General features: G+C 39.3%; 1 protein-coding gene across 1 annotated transcript in view; it reads left to right on the top strand.

Moving 5' to 3' along the window:
• Window positions 1-15,707, top strand: part of LOC135571052 (voltage-dependent T-type calcium channel subunit alpha-1H-like) — a gene marked incomplete at its 5' end in the record, with an annotated part of 55,842 nt that overhangs the window by 4,671 nt on the left and 35,464 nt on the right. Inside the window, 3 exons of the mRNA XM_065016860.1 lie at window positions 7,842-7,914; window positions 13,709-13,769; window positions 14,166-14,263. Coding sequence (XP_064872932.1) covers window positions 7,842-7,914; window positions 13,709-13,769; window positions 14,166-14,263 — 232 coding nt within the window. The remainder of the gene's footprint in view (window positions 1-7,841; window positions 7,915-13,708; window positions 13,770-14,165; window positions 14,264-15,707) is intronic.

A 15,707-nucleotide genomic window follows, 5' to 3' on the forward strand; every position in this document is an offset into this window, starting at 1 on the left:
TTACATCTCTACTAGGCCCGTCTGATGATGAAACCACCTTACATCTCTACTAGGCCCGTCTGATGAAACCACCTTACATCTCTACTAGGCCCGTCTGATGATGAAACCACCTTACATCTCTACTAGGCCCGTCTGATGAAACCACCTTACATCTCTACTAGGCCCGTCTGATGATGAAACCACCTTACATCTCTACTAGGCCCGTCTGATGATGAAACCACCTTACATCTCTACTAGGCCCGTCTGATGAAACCACCTTACATCTCTACTAGGCCCGTCTGATGATGAAACCACCTTACATCTCTACTAGGCCCGTCTGATGATGAAACCACCTTACATCTCTACTAGGCCCGTCTGTCTGATGAAACCACCTTACATCTCTACTAGGCCCGTCTGATGATGAAACCACCTTACATCTCTACTAGGCCCGTCTGATGAAACCACCTTACATCTCTACTAGGCCAGTCTGAAGATGAAACCACCTTACATCTCTACTAGGCCCGTCTGATGAAACCACCTTACATCTCTACTAGGCCCGTCTGATGATGAAACCACCTTACATCTCTACTAGGCCCGTCTGATGATGAAACCACCTTACATCTCTACTAGGCCCGTCTGATGATGAAACCACCTTACATCTCTACTAGGCCCGTCTGATGATGAAACCACCTTACATCTCTACTAGGCCCGTCTGATGAAACCACCTTACATCTCTACTAGGCCCGTCTGATGAAACCACCTTACATCTCTACTAGGCCCGTCTGATGATGAAACCACCTTACATCTCTACTAGGCCCGTCTGATGAAACCACCTTACATCTCTACTAGGCCCGTCTGATGAAACCACCTTACATCTCTACTAGGCCCGTCTGATGATGAAACCACCTTACATCTCTACTAGGCCCGTCTGATGAAACCACCTTACATCTCTACTAGGCCCGTCTGATGATGAAACCACCTTACATCTCTACTAGGCCCGTCTGATGAAACCACCTTACATCTCTACTAGGCCCGTCTGATGAAACCACTTACATCTCTACTAGACCATCTGAAGATGAAACCACCTTACATCTCTACTAGGCCCGTCTGATGATGAAACCACCTTACATCTCTACTAGGCCCGTCTGATGAAACCACCTTACATCTCTACTAGGCCCGTCTGATGATGAAACCACCTTACATCTCTACTAGGCCCGTCTGATGAAACCACCTTACATCTCTACTAGGCCCGTCTGATGAAACCACCTTACATCTCTACTAGGCCCGTCTGATGAAACCACCTTACATCTCTACTAGGCCCGTCTGATGATGAAACCACCTTACATCTCTACTAGGCCAGTCTGAAGATGAAACCACCTTACATCTCTACTAGGCCCGTCTGATGATGAAACCACCTTACATCTCTACTAGGCCCGTCTGATGATGAAACCACCTTACATCTCTACTAGGCCCGTCTGATGATGAAACCACCTTACATCTCTACTAGGCCCGTCTGATGATGAAACCACCGTACATCTCTACTAGGCCCGTCTGAAGATGAAACCACCTTACATCTCTACTAGGCCCGTCTGATGAAACCACCTTACATCTCTACTAGGCCCACTGATGAAACCACCTTACATCTCTACTAGGCCCGTCTGATGATGAAACCACCTTACATCTCTACTAGGCCCGTCTGATGATGAAACCACCTTACATCTCTACTAGGCCCGTCTGATGAAACCACCTTACATCTCTACTAGGCCCGTCTGATGAAACCACCTTACATCTCTACTAGACCAGTCTGAAGATGAAACCACCTTACATCTCTACTAGGCCCGTCTGATGATGAAACCACCGTACATCTCTACTAGGCCCGTCTGAAGATGAAACCACCTTACATCTCTACTAGGCCCGTCTGATGAAACCACCTTACATCTCTACTAGGCCCGTCTGATGAAACCACCTTACATCTCTACTAGGCCCGTCTGATGATGAAACCACCTTACATCTCTACTAGGCCCGTCTGATGATGAAACCACCTTACATCTCTACTAGGCCCGTCTGATGAAACCACCTTACATCTCTACTAGGCCCGTCTGATGAAACCACCTTACATCTCTACTAGGCCCGTCTGATGATGAAACCACCTTACATCTCTACTAGGCCCGTCTGATGAAACCACCTTACATCTCTACTAGGCCCGTCTGATGATGAAACCACCTTACATCTCTACTAGGCCCGTCTGATGAAACCACTACATCTCTACTAGGCCCGTCTGATGAAACCACCTTACATCTCTACTAGGCCAGTCTGAAGATGAAACCACCTTACATCTCTACTAGGCCCGTCTGATGATGAAACCACCTTACATCTCTACTAGGCCCGTCTGATGAAACCACCTTACATCTCTACTAGGCCCGTCTGATGAAACCACCTTACATCTCTACTAGGCCCGTCTGATGATGAAACCACCTTACATCTCTACTAGGCCCGTCTGATGAAACCACCTTACATCTCTACTAGGCCCGTCTGATGAAACCACCTTACATCTCTACTAGGCCAGTCTGAAGATGAAACCACCTTACATCTCTACTAGGCCCGTCTGATGATGAAACCACCGTACATCTCTACTAGGCCCGTCTGATGATGAAACCACCGTACATCTCTACTAGGCCCGTCTGATGATGAAACCACCTTACATCTCTACTAGGCCCGTCTGATGATGAAACCACCGTACATCTCTACTAGGCCCGTCTGAAGATGAAACCACCTTACATCTCTACTAGGCCCGTCTGATGATGAAACCACCTTACATCTCTACTAGGCCCGTCTGATGAAACCACCTTACATCTCTACTAGGCCCACTGATGAAACCACCTTACATCTCTACTAGGCCCGTCTGATGATGAAACCACCTTACATCTCTACTAGGCCCGTCTGATGATGAAACCACCTTACATCTCTACTAGGCCCGTCTGATGAAACCACCTTACATCTCTACTAGGCCCGTCTGATGAAACCACCTTACATCTCTACTAGACCAGTCTGAAGATGAAACCACCTTACATCTCTACTAGGCCCGTCTGATGATGAAACCACCTTACATCTCTACTAGGCCCGTCTGATGAAACCACCTTACATCTCTACTAGGCCCGTCTGATGATGAAACCACCTTACATCTCTACTAGGCCCGTCTGATGAAACCACCTTACATCTCTACTAGGCCCGTCTGATGAAACCACCTTACATCTCTACTAGGCCCGTCTGATGATGAAACCACCTTACATCTCTACTAGGCCCGTCTGATGAAACCACCTTACATCTCTACTAGGCCCGTCTGATGAAACCACCTTACATCTCTACTAGGCCAGTCTGAAGATGAAACCACCTTACATCTCTACTAGGCCCGTCTGATGATGAAACCACCTTACATCTCTACTAGGCCCGTCTGATGATGAAACCACCTTACATCTCTACTAGGCCCGTCTGATGATGAAACCACCTTACATCTCTACTAGGCCCGTCTGATGATGAAACCACCGTACATCTCTACTAGGCCCGTCTGAAGATGAAACCACCTTACATCTCTACTAGGCCCGTCTGATGATGAAACCACCTTACATCTCTACTAGGCCCGTCTGATGAAACCACCTTACATCTCTACTAGGCCCACTGATGAAACCACCTTACATCTCTACTAGGCCCGTCTGATGATGAAACCACCTTACATCTCTACTAGGCCAGTCTGATGATGAAACCACCTTACATCTCTACTAGGCCCGTCTGAAGATGAAACCACCTTACATCTCTACTAGGCCCGTCTGATGATGAAACCACCTTACATCTCTACTAGGCCCGTCTGATGATGAAACCACCTTACATCTCTACTAGGCCCGTCTGAAGATGAAACCACCTTACATCTCTACTAGGCCCGTCTGATGAAACCACCTTACATCTCTACTAGGCCCGTCTGATGAAACCACCTTACATCTCTACTAGGCCCGTCTGATGATGAAACCACCTTACATCTCTACTAGGCCCGTCTGATGAAACCACCTTACATCTCTACTAGGCCCGTCTGATGATGAAACCACCTTACATCTCTACTAGGCCCGTCTGATGATGAAACCACCTTACATCTCTACTAGGCCCGTCTGATGATGAAACCACCTTACATCTCTACTAGGCCCGTCTGATGATGAAACCACCTTACATCTCTACTAGGCCCGTCTGATGAAACCACCTTACATCTCTACTAGGCCCGTCTGATGAAACCACCGTACATCTCTACTAGGCCCGTCTGATGAAACCACCTTACATCTCTACTAGGCCCGTCTGATGATGAAACCACCTTACATCTCTACTAGGCCCGTCTGATGATGAAACCACCTTACATCTCTACTAGGCCCGTCTGATGATGAAACCACCTTACATCTCTACTAGGCCCGTCTGATGAAACCACCTTACATCTCTACTAGGCCCGTCTGATGAAACCACCTTACATCTCTACTAGGCCCGTCTGAAGATGTCAGAAGTATTTGGACAAATTCTCTTAGTACATTGAAGTCGTCAAAAGTTAAATTTTTGGTACAAAATTACTTTTTAAAATGGAGGCAGAATGACATCATGTCTCAGAACAAATGTACTTTACTGACCAGTTGAAGTGTTTACCTCCTCAAGATGACCACTGATTGGTTGAAGGGTCAACATGTTGAACAGGACCCCTGATTGGTTGAAGGGTCAACATGTTGAACAGGACCCCTGATTGGTTGAAGGGTCAACATGTTGAACAGGACCACTGATTGGTTGAAGTGTCAAGATGTTGAACAGGACCCCTGATTGGTTGAAGGGTCACCATGTTGAACAGGACCCCTGATTGGTTGAAGGGTCAATATGTTGAACAGGACCCCTGATTGGTTGAAGGGTCAAGATGTTGAACAGAACCCCTGATTGGTTGAAGGGTCAACATGTTGAACAGGACCCCTGATTGGTTGAAGGGTCATCATGTTGAACAGGACCCCTGATTGGTTGAAGGGTCAACATGTTGAACATGACCCCTGATTGGTTGAAGGGTCAACATGTTGAACAGGACCCCTGATTGGTTGAAGGGTCAAGATGTTGAACAGGACCCCTGATTGGTTGAAGGGTCACCATGTTGAACAGGACCCCTGATTGGTTGAAGGGTCAACATGTTGAACAGAACCCTTGATTGGTTGAAGGGTCAACATGTTGAACAGGACCCCTGATTGGTTGAAGGGTCACCATGTTGAACAGGACCCCTGATTGGTTGAAGGGTCATCATGTTGAACAGGACCCCTGATTGGTTGAAGGGTCAACATGTTGAACAGGACCACTGATTGGTTGAAGGGTCAACATGTTGAACAGGACCACTGATTGGTTGAAGGGTTTACCTCCTCAACATGTTGAACAGGACCCCTGATTGGTTGAAGGGTCAACATGTTGAACAGGACTCCTGATTGGTTGATGGGTTGACCTCCTCAAGATGTTGAACAGGACCACTGATTGGTTGAAGGGTTAACATGTTGAACAGGACCCCTGATTGGTTGAAGAGTCAACATGTTGAACAGGACCCCTGATTGGTTGAAGAGTCAACATGTTGAACAGGACCCCTGATTGGTTGAAGGGTTTACCACGTGAACCATGAGATGTAGAGGAGAATATTTGGGCTGTTTTGTGGGAAAACAGCAGTGCCAGTCCCAGCAGTGAGATTAAAGGTTCGGAGGTCAGAGACAGAATTATCCCAGAATGCACTCCTCTGTGGTTAAAACATGTCTGTTATAAACATCACTGTGAATATAAATAACATGAGATAAACAACTACAGTACTCACTGCTGTGTGTGTGTGTGTGTGTGTGTGTGTGTGTGTGTGTGTCTCTCTCTCTCTTTGTGTGTGTGTGTGTGTCTCTCTCTCTTTGTGTGTGTGTGTGTCTCTCTCTCTGTGTGTGTGTCTCTCTCTCTGTGTGTGTGTGTGTGTGTGTGTTTCTCTCTCTCTCTTTGTGTGTGTGTGTGTCTCTCTCTCTCTTTGTGTGTGTGTGTGTGTGTCTCTCTCTCTCTATGTGTGTGTGTGTGTCTCTCTCTCTTTGTGTGTGTGTGTCTCTCTCTCTCTTTGTGTGTGTGTCTGTATGTGTGTGTGTCTCCCTTTGTGTGTGTGTGTGTGTCTCTCTCTCTTTGTGTGTGTGTGTCTCTCTCTCTCTCTATGTGTGTGTGTGTGTCTCTCTTTGTGTGTGTGTGTCTCTCTCTGTTGTGTGTGTGTGTGTGTCTCCCTTTTGTGTGTGTGTGTGTGTCTCTCTCTCTTGTGTGTGTGTGTGTCTCTCTCTCTTGTGTGTGTGTGTGTCTCTCTTTGTGTGTGTGTGTGTGTGTCTCTCTCTCTTTTGTGTGTTGTGTGTGTCTCTCTCTCTTTGTGTGTGTGTGTCTCTCTCTCTCTTTATGTGTGTGTGTGTCTCTCTCTCTCTTGTGTGTGTGTGTGTGTGTCTCTCTCTCTGTGTGTGTGTGTCTCTCTCTCTCTTGTGTGTGTGTGTGTCTCTCTCTCTCTGTGTGTGTGTGTGTCTCTCTCTCTCTTTATGTGTGTGTGTGTCTCTCTCTCTGTGTGTGTGTGTGTGTCTCCCTTTGTGTGTGTGTGTGTCTCTCTCTCTCTATGTGTGTGTGTGTCTCTCTCTCTTTGTGTGTGTGTGTCTCTCTCTCTCTTTGAGTGTGTGTGTGTGTGTCTCTCTCTCTCTCTATGTGTGTGTGTGTCTCTCTCTCTTTGTGTGTGTGTGTCTCTCTCTCTCTTTGTGTGTGTGTGTGTGTGTCTCTCTCTCTGTGTGTGTGTGTGTGTCTCTCTCTCTTTGTGTGTGTGTGTGTCTCTCTCTCTTTGTGTGTGTGTGTGTCTCTCTCTCTATGTGTGTGTGTGTGTGTGTCTCTCTCTCTTTGTGTGTGTGTGTGTCTCTCTCTCTTTTGTGTGTGTGTGTGTGTCTCTCTCTTTGTGTGTGTGTGTCTCTCTCTCTATGTGTGTGTGTGTGTGTGTCTCTCTCTTTGTGTGTGTGTGTGTGTCTCTCTCTCTTTGTGTGTGTGTGTGTGTCTCTCTCTCTTTGTGTGTGTGTGTGTGTCTCTCTCTTTGTGTGTGTGTGTCTCTCTCTCTCTTTGTGTGTGTGTGTGTGTGTGTCTCTCTCTCTTTGTGTGTGTGTGTGTGTGTCTCTCTCTCTTTGTGTGTGTGTGTCTCTCTCTCTCTATGTGTGTGTGTGTGTGTGTGTCTCTCTCTTTGTGTGTGTGTCTCTCTCTCTTTGTGTGTGTGTGTGTCTCTCTCTCTTTGTGTGTGTGTCTCTCTCTCTATGTGTGTGTCTCTCTCTCTTTGTGTGTGTCTCTCTCTTTGTGTGTGTGTGTCTCTCTCTCTCTTTGTGTGTGTGTCTCTCTCTCTATGTGTGTGTCTCTCTCTCTTTGTGTGTGTGTGTCTCTCTCTCTTTGTGTGTGTGTGTGTCTCTCTCTCTTTGTGTGTGTGTGTCTCTCTCTCTTTGTGTGTGTGTGTCTCTCTCTCTCTTTGTGTGTGTCTCTCTCTTTGTGTGTCTCTCTCTCTTTGTGTGTGTGTGTGTGTCTCTCTCTCTGTGTGTGTGTGTGTGTCTCTCTCTCTTTGTGTGTGTGTGTGTCTCTCTCTCTTTGTGTGTGTGTGTCTCTCTCTCTCTATGTGTGTGTGTCTATCTCTCTTTGTGTGTGTGTGTCTGTATGTGTGTGTGTCTCCCTTTGTGTGTGTGTGTGTCTCTCTCTTTGTGTATGTGTGTGTGTCTCTTTGTGTGTGTGTGTGTGTGTCTCTCTCTCTTTGTGTATGTGTGTGTGTGTCTCTTTGTGTGTGTGTGTGTGTGTGTTAGGCTCTGGATGACGGTATCTTTGTGTTCTTTGCGGTGGAGATGCTGGTGAAGATGGTGGCTCTGGGTGTTCTAGGTAGGTGACCTTTTTAAAGTGGGAATTTCAAAGTTTAGAATAAAACAATTATGAAAAATACCTGAAACCTCTCATTCCTCCAACAGAGACGTTTCTATAGTAGAACAGGCCTGAATGTCCTCTCATTCTCCAACGGAGACGTTTCTATAGTAGATCAGGCCTGAATGTCCTCTCATTCCTCCAACAGAGACGTTTCTATAGTAGAACAGGCCTGAATGTCCTCTCATTCTTCAACAGAGACGTTTCTATAGTAGAACAGGCCTGAATGTCCTCTCATTCTTCAACAGAGCGTTTCTATAGTAGAACAGGCCTGAATGTCCTCTCATTCTTCAACAGAGACGTTTCTATAGTAGAACAGGCCTGAATGTCCTCTCATTCTCCAACGGAGACGTTTCTATAGTAGAACAGGCCTGAATGTCCTCTCATTCTTCAACAGAGACGTTTCTATAGTAGAACAGGCCTGAATGTCCTCTCATTCTCCAACAGAGACGTTTCTATAGTAGAACAGGCCTGAATGTCCTCTCATTCTTCAACAGAGACGTTTCTATAGTAGAACAGGCCTGAATGTCCTCTCATTCTCCAACGGAGACGTTTCTATAGTAGAACAGGCCTGAATGTCCTCTCATTCTTCAACAGAGACGTTTCTATAGTAGAACAGGCCTGAATGTCCTCTCATTCTCCAACAGAGACGTTTCTATAGTAGAACAGGCCTGAATGTCCTCTCATTCTCCAACAGAGCGTTTCTATAGTAGAACAGGCCTGAATGTCCTCTCATTCTCCAACAGAGACGTTTCTATAGTAGAACAGGCCTGAATGTCCTCTCATTCTCAACGGAGACGTTTCTATAGTAGAACAGGCCTGAATGTCCTCTCATTCTCCAACAGAGACGTTTCTATAGTAGAACAGGCCTGAATGTCCTCTCATTCTCAACAGAGACGTTTCTATAGTAGAACAGGCCTGTTAATTAAATGTACCTCTCATTTTACCTGTCTCTACCTAGTGGTTAATTAATAGATTAATATATCATGATTTTACCTGTCTCTACCTAGAACACCTGCCTAGTGGTTAATTAATATTATTGTATATCTGATTTAAATACCTCTCTAAGTGGTTAATTAATATTATTAATATATCATGATTTAAATACATGTCTCTACCTGGTTAATTATTTAAATACCTGTCTCTACCTAGTGGTTAATTATTTTTCTCTACCTAGTGGTTAATTAATATTATTAATATATCATGATTTAAATACCTGTCTCTACCTAGTTAATTAATATTAATTATATCATGATTTAAATACCTGTCTCTACCTAGTGGTTAATTAATATATCATGATTTAAATACCTGTCTCTACCTAGTGGTTAATTATTTAAATACCTGTCTCTACCTAGTGGTTAATTATTTAAATATCCTGATTTAAATACCTGTCTCTACCTAGTGGTTAATTAATATTATTAATATATCATGATTTAAATACCTGTCTCTACCTAGTGGTTAATTAATATTATTAATATATCATGATTTAAATACCTGTCTCTACCTAGTGGTTAATTATTTAAATACCTGTCTCTACCTAGTGGTTAATTAATATTTATATCATGATTTATATCATGATTTAAATACCTGTCTCTACCTAGTGGTTAATTAATATTATTAATATATCATGTTAATTATTTAAATACCTGTCTCTACCTAGTGGTTAATTAATATTATTTATAACATGATTTAAATACCTGTCTCTACCTAGTGTTAATTAATATTATTAATATATTATTTAAATACCTGTCTCTACCTAGTGGTTAATTAATATTATTAATATATCATGATTTAAATACCTGTCTCTACCTAGTCTTTAATTATTATTTAATATTATTATTAATTATTTAAATACCTGTCTCTACCTAGTGGTTAATTAATATTATTTAATATATCTATGATTTAAATACCTGTCTCTACCTAGTGGTTAATTATATTTAAATACCTGTCTCTACCTAGTGGTTAATTAATATTATTAATATATCATGATTTAAATACCTGTCTCTACCTAGTGGTTAATTAATATTATTAATATCATGATTTAAATACCTGTCTCTACCTAGTGGTTAATTAATATTATTAATATATCATGATTTAAATACCTGTCTCTACCTAGTGGTTAATTAATATTATTAATATATCATGATTTAAATACCTGTCTCTACCTAGTGGTTAAATTAAATACCTGTCTCTACCTAGTGGTTAATTATTTAATAATTATTTAAATACCTGTCTCTACCTAGTGGTTAATTATTTAAATACCTGTCTCTACCTAGTGGTTAATTATTTAAATACCTGTCTCTACCTAGTGGTTAATTATTTAAATACCTGTCTCTACCTAGTGGTTAATTAATATTATTAATATATCATGATTTAAATACCTGTCTCTACCTAGTGGTTAATTAATATTATTAATATATCATGATTTAAATACCTGTCTCTACCTAGTGGTTAATTAATATTATTAATATATCATGATTTAAATACCTGTCTCTACCTAGTGGTTAATTAATATTATTAATATATCATGATGTAAATACCTGTCTCTACCTAGTGGTTAATTAATATCATGATTTAAATACCTGTCTCTACCTGTCTTTAATTAATATTATTAATATATCATGATTTAAATACCTGTCTCTACCTAGTGGTTAATTATTTAAATACCTGTCTCTACCTAGTGGTTAATTATTTAAATACCTGTCTCTACCTAGTGGTTAATTATTTAAATACCTGTCTCTACCTAGTGGTTAATTAATATTATTAATATATCATGATTTAAATACCTGTCTCTACCTAGTGGTTAATTATTTAAATACCTGTCTCTACCTAATGGTTAATTATTTAAATACCTGTCTCTACCTAGTGGTTAATTAATATTATTAATATAACATGATTTAAATACCTGTCTCTACCTAGTGGTTAATTAATATTATTAATATATCATGATGTAAATACCTGTCTCTACCTAGTGGTTAATTAATATTATTAATATAACATGATTTAAATACCTGTCTCTACCTAGTGGTTAATTAATATTATTAATATATCATGATTTAAATACCTGTCTTACCTAGTGGTTAATTAATAATATTTAAATACCTGTCTCTACCTAGTGGTTAATTATTTAAATACCTGTCTCTACCTAGTGGTTAATTAATATCATGATTTAAATACCTGTCTCTACCTAGTTAATTTAATTATATATCATGATTTAAATACCTGTCTCTACCTAGTGGTTAATTAATATTATTAATATATCATGATTTAAATACCTGTCTCTACCTAGTGGTTAATTAATATACCTAGTGGTTATTAATATATTAATATTATTTAATTTAAATACCTGTCTCTACCTAGTGGTTAATTATTTAAATACCTGTCTCTACCTAGTGGTTAATTATTTAAATACCTGTCTCTACCTAGTGGTTAATTAATATTATTAATATATCATGGTTTTATTTAAATACCTGTCTCTACCTAGTGGTTAATTAATATTATTAATATATCATGATTTAAATACCTGTCTCTACCTAGTGGTTAATTAATATTATTAATATATCATGATTTAAATACCTGTCTCTACCTATGGTTAATTTAAATACCTGTCTCTACCTAGTGGTTAATTAATATTATTAATTATCATGATTTAAATATCATGATTTAAATATACCTGTCTCTACCTAGTGGTTAATTAATATTATTAATATATCATGATTTAAATACCTGTCTCTACCTAGTGGTTAATTAATATTATTAATATATCATGATTTAAATACCTGTCTCTACCTAGTGGTTAATTAATATTCTCCCTCTGCCTCCTCTCTCTTCCATCCTTATTAATATCATGATTTAAATACCTGTCTCTACCTAGTGGTTAATTATTTAAATACCTGTCTCTACCTAGTGGTTAATTAATATTAATAATATATCATGATGTAAATACCTGTCTCTACCTAGTGGTTAATTATTTAAATACCTGTCTCTACCTAGTGGTTAATTATTTAAATACCTGTCTCTACCTAGTGGTTAATTAATATTATTAATATATCATGATTTAAATACCTGTCTCTACCTAGTGGTTAATTATTTAAATACCTGTCTCTACCTAGTGGTTAATTAATATTATTAATATATCATGATTTAAATACCTGTCTCTACCTAGTGGTTAATTATTTAAATACCTGTCTCTACCTAGTGGTTAATTAATATTATTAATATATCATGATTTAAATACCTGTCTCTACCTAGTGGTTAATTATTTAAATACCTGTCTCTACCTAGTGGTTAATTAATATTATTAATATATCATGATTTAAATACCTGTCTCTACCTATCTCCAGACCGCAGCCCGTCTGGTGTTCAACCTTCCCAAGTTCTCTCACGTCACCCCGTCTGGCTCCTCCACTGGCTTAAGCTCGCATCCGCTGGAGGGCACTGCGTTCATTAAGTTATTATTAATATATCATGATTTAAAATACCTGTCTTTAATTAATAATTACCGTTCATATTATTTAAATACCTGTCTCTACCTGTCTTTAATTAATATTATTAATATGTCATGATTTAAATACCAATTTGTCTCTACCTAGTGGTTAATTAATGTAAATGTATTAATTATTAATATATCATGATTTAAATACCTGTCTCTACCTAGTGGTTAATTAATATTATTAATATATCATGATTTAAATACCTGTCTCTACCTAGTGGTTAATTATTAAATACCTACCAGTCTCTACCTAGTGGTTAATTAATATTATTAATATATCATGATTTAAATACCTGTCTCTACCTAGTGGTTAATTATTTAAATACCTGTCTCTACCTAGTGGTTAATTATTTAAATACCTGTCTCTACCTAGTGGTTAATTATTTAAATACCTGTCTCTACCAAGTGGTTAATTAATATTATTAATATATCATGATGTAAATACCTGTCTCTACCTAGTGGTTAATTATTATTATTAATATATCATGATTTAAATACCTGTCTCTACCTAGTGGTTAATTATTTAAATACCTGTCTCTACCTAGTGGTTAATTAATATTATTAATATATCATGATTTAAATACCTGTCTCTACCTAGTGGTTAATTATTTAAATACCTGTCTCTACCTAGTGGTTAATTAATATTATTAATATATCATGATTTAAATACCTGTCTCTACCTAGTGGTTAATTATTTAAATACCTGTCTCTACCTAGTGGTTAATTAATATTATTAATATATCATGATGTAAATACCTGTCTCTACCTAGTGGTTAATTATTTAAATACCTGTCTCTACCTAGTGGTTAATTAATATTATTAATATATCATGATTTAAATACCTGTCTCTACCTAGTGGTTAATTATTTAAATACCTGTCTCTACCTAGTGGTTAATTATTTAAATACCTGTCTCTACCTAGTGGTTAATTAATATTATTAATATATCATGATTTAAATACCTGTCTCTACCTAGTGGTTAATTATTTAAATACCTGTCTCTACCTAGTGGTTAATTAATATTATTAATATATCATGATTTAAATACCTGTCTCTACCTAGTGGTTAATTATTTAAATACCTGTCTCTACCTAGTGGTTAATTATTTAAATACCTGTCTCTACCTAGTGGTTAATTAATATTATTAATATATCATGATTTAAATACCTGTCTCTACCTAGTGGTTAATTAATATTATTAATATATCATGATTTAAATACCAGTCTCTACCTGTCTTTAATTAATATTATTATTAACTTTGCAGGTCAGAAGGGTTACCTTGGCGACACCTGGAACAGACTGGACTTCTTCATCGTTATCATCGGGTCAGTGTTGGACAGAACACACACACACACACACACGCACACACAAACTCACTGAACTAAACCTAGTCCTGAACTAAACCTAGTCCTGAACTAAACCTAGTCCTGAACTAAACCTAGTCCTGAACTAAAAGGCTTGGGTTTCCTAGACGCAGAACTAAACCTAGTCCTGAACTAAAAGGCTTGTGTTTCCTAGACACAGATTAAACCTAGTCTTGAACTAAACCTAGTCCTGAACTAAACCTAGTCCTGAACTAAAACGCAGATTAGTCCTGGAATAAAAATATATTTGAGAATAGCCTTAATCCTAGTCTGGGGAAACTTTCCCTTAGTGAGTGGAGGTTAATTGACAGGGTTCAGAGGTCAGGGTTACACTGAGTTTCCTTTCTCTCTCCTCAGGATGTTGGAGTATTCTCTAGACGGACACAACGTCAGCCTATCAGCCATCAGGACTGTCAGGGTGCTCCGCCCACTACGAGCCATCAACAGAGTACCCAGTGAGCACCTCTCTGTCTGTCTGTTGTACACAGTATGTCCTCAATAGTATGTAGTATGATGAGTACCCAGTATGTACTCAATAGTATGTAGTATGATGAGTACACATTATGTCCTCAATAGTATGTAGTATGATGAGTACACAGTATGTACTCAATAGTATGTAGTATGATGAGTACACAGTATGTCCTCAATAGTATGTAGTATGATGAGTACACAGTATGTACTCAATAGTATGATGAGTACACAGTATGTCCTCAATAGTGTGTAGTATGATGAGTACACAGTATGTCCTCAATAGTATGTAGTATGATGAGTACACAGTATGTCCTCAATAGTATGTAGTATGATGAGTACACAGTGTGTCCTCAATAGTATGATGAGTACCCAGTATGTACTCAATAGTATGTAGTATGATGAGTACCCAGTATGTACTCAATAGTATGTAGTATGATGTGTACCCAGTATGTACTCAATAGTATGTAGTATGATGAGTACACAGTATGTACTCAATAGTATGATGAGTACACAGTATGTCCTCAATAGTATGATGAGTACCCAGTATGTACTCAATAGTATGATGAGTACACAGTATGTACTCAATAGTATGATGAGTACACAGTATGTACTCAATAGTATGTAGTATGATGAGTACCCAGTATGTACTCAATAGTATGTAGTATGATGAGTACACAGTATGTCCTCAATAGTATGATGAGTACCCAGTATGTACTCAATAGTGTGTAGTAAGATGAGTACACAGTATGTACTCAATAGTGTGTAGTATGATGTGTACCCAGTATGTCCTCAATAGTGTGATGAGTACCCAGTATGTCCTCAATAGTATGATGAGTACCCAGTATGTCCTCAATAGTATGATGAGTACCCAGTATGTACTCAATAGTATGATGTGTACCCAGTATGTACTCAATAGTGTGTAGTATGATGAGTACCCAGTATGTACTCAATAGTGTGTAGTATGATGAGTACCCAGTATGTCCTCAATAGTATGATGAGTACCCAGTATGTACTCAATAGTGTGTAGTATGATGAATACACAGTATGTACTCAATAGTATGTAGTATGATGTGTACCCAGTATGTACTCAATAGTGTGTAGTATGATGAATACACAGTATGTACTCAATAGTGTGTAGTATGATGAATACACAGTATGTACTCAATAGTATGATGAGTACCCAGTATGTCCTCAATAGTATGTAGTATGATGAGTACACAGTATGTCCTCAATAGTATGTAGTATGATGAGTACACAGTATGTAGTTTTAGTTAGTAGTCGGTAAAATAGTCTCCCCCCCACCCTGCATACCACTTCTGAACCAGGGTTGGTCCTGGTCAGTCCCTGGATGGGAGACCTGAAGCTGCTGGAAGTGGTGCTGGAGGGCCAATAGGAAGCACTCTTTCATCTGGTCTAAAAAAATATCCC

The sequence above is a fragment of the Oncorhynchus nerka genome, unplaced genomic scaffold (genome assembly GCF_034236695.1).
Source record: "Oncorhynchus nerka isolate Pitt River unplaced genomic scaffold, Oner_Uvic_2.0 unplaced_scaffold_829, whole genome shotgun sequence".
NCBI classification, from domain to species: domain Eukaryota; kingdom Metazoa; phylum Chordata; class Actinopteri; order Salmoniformes; family Salmonidae; genus Oncorhynchus; species Oncorhynchus nerka.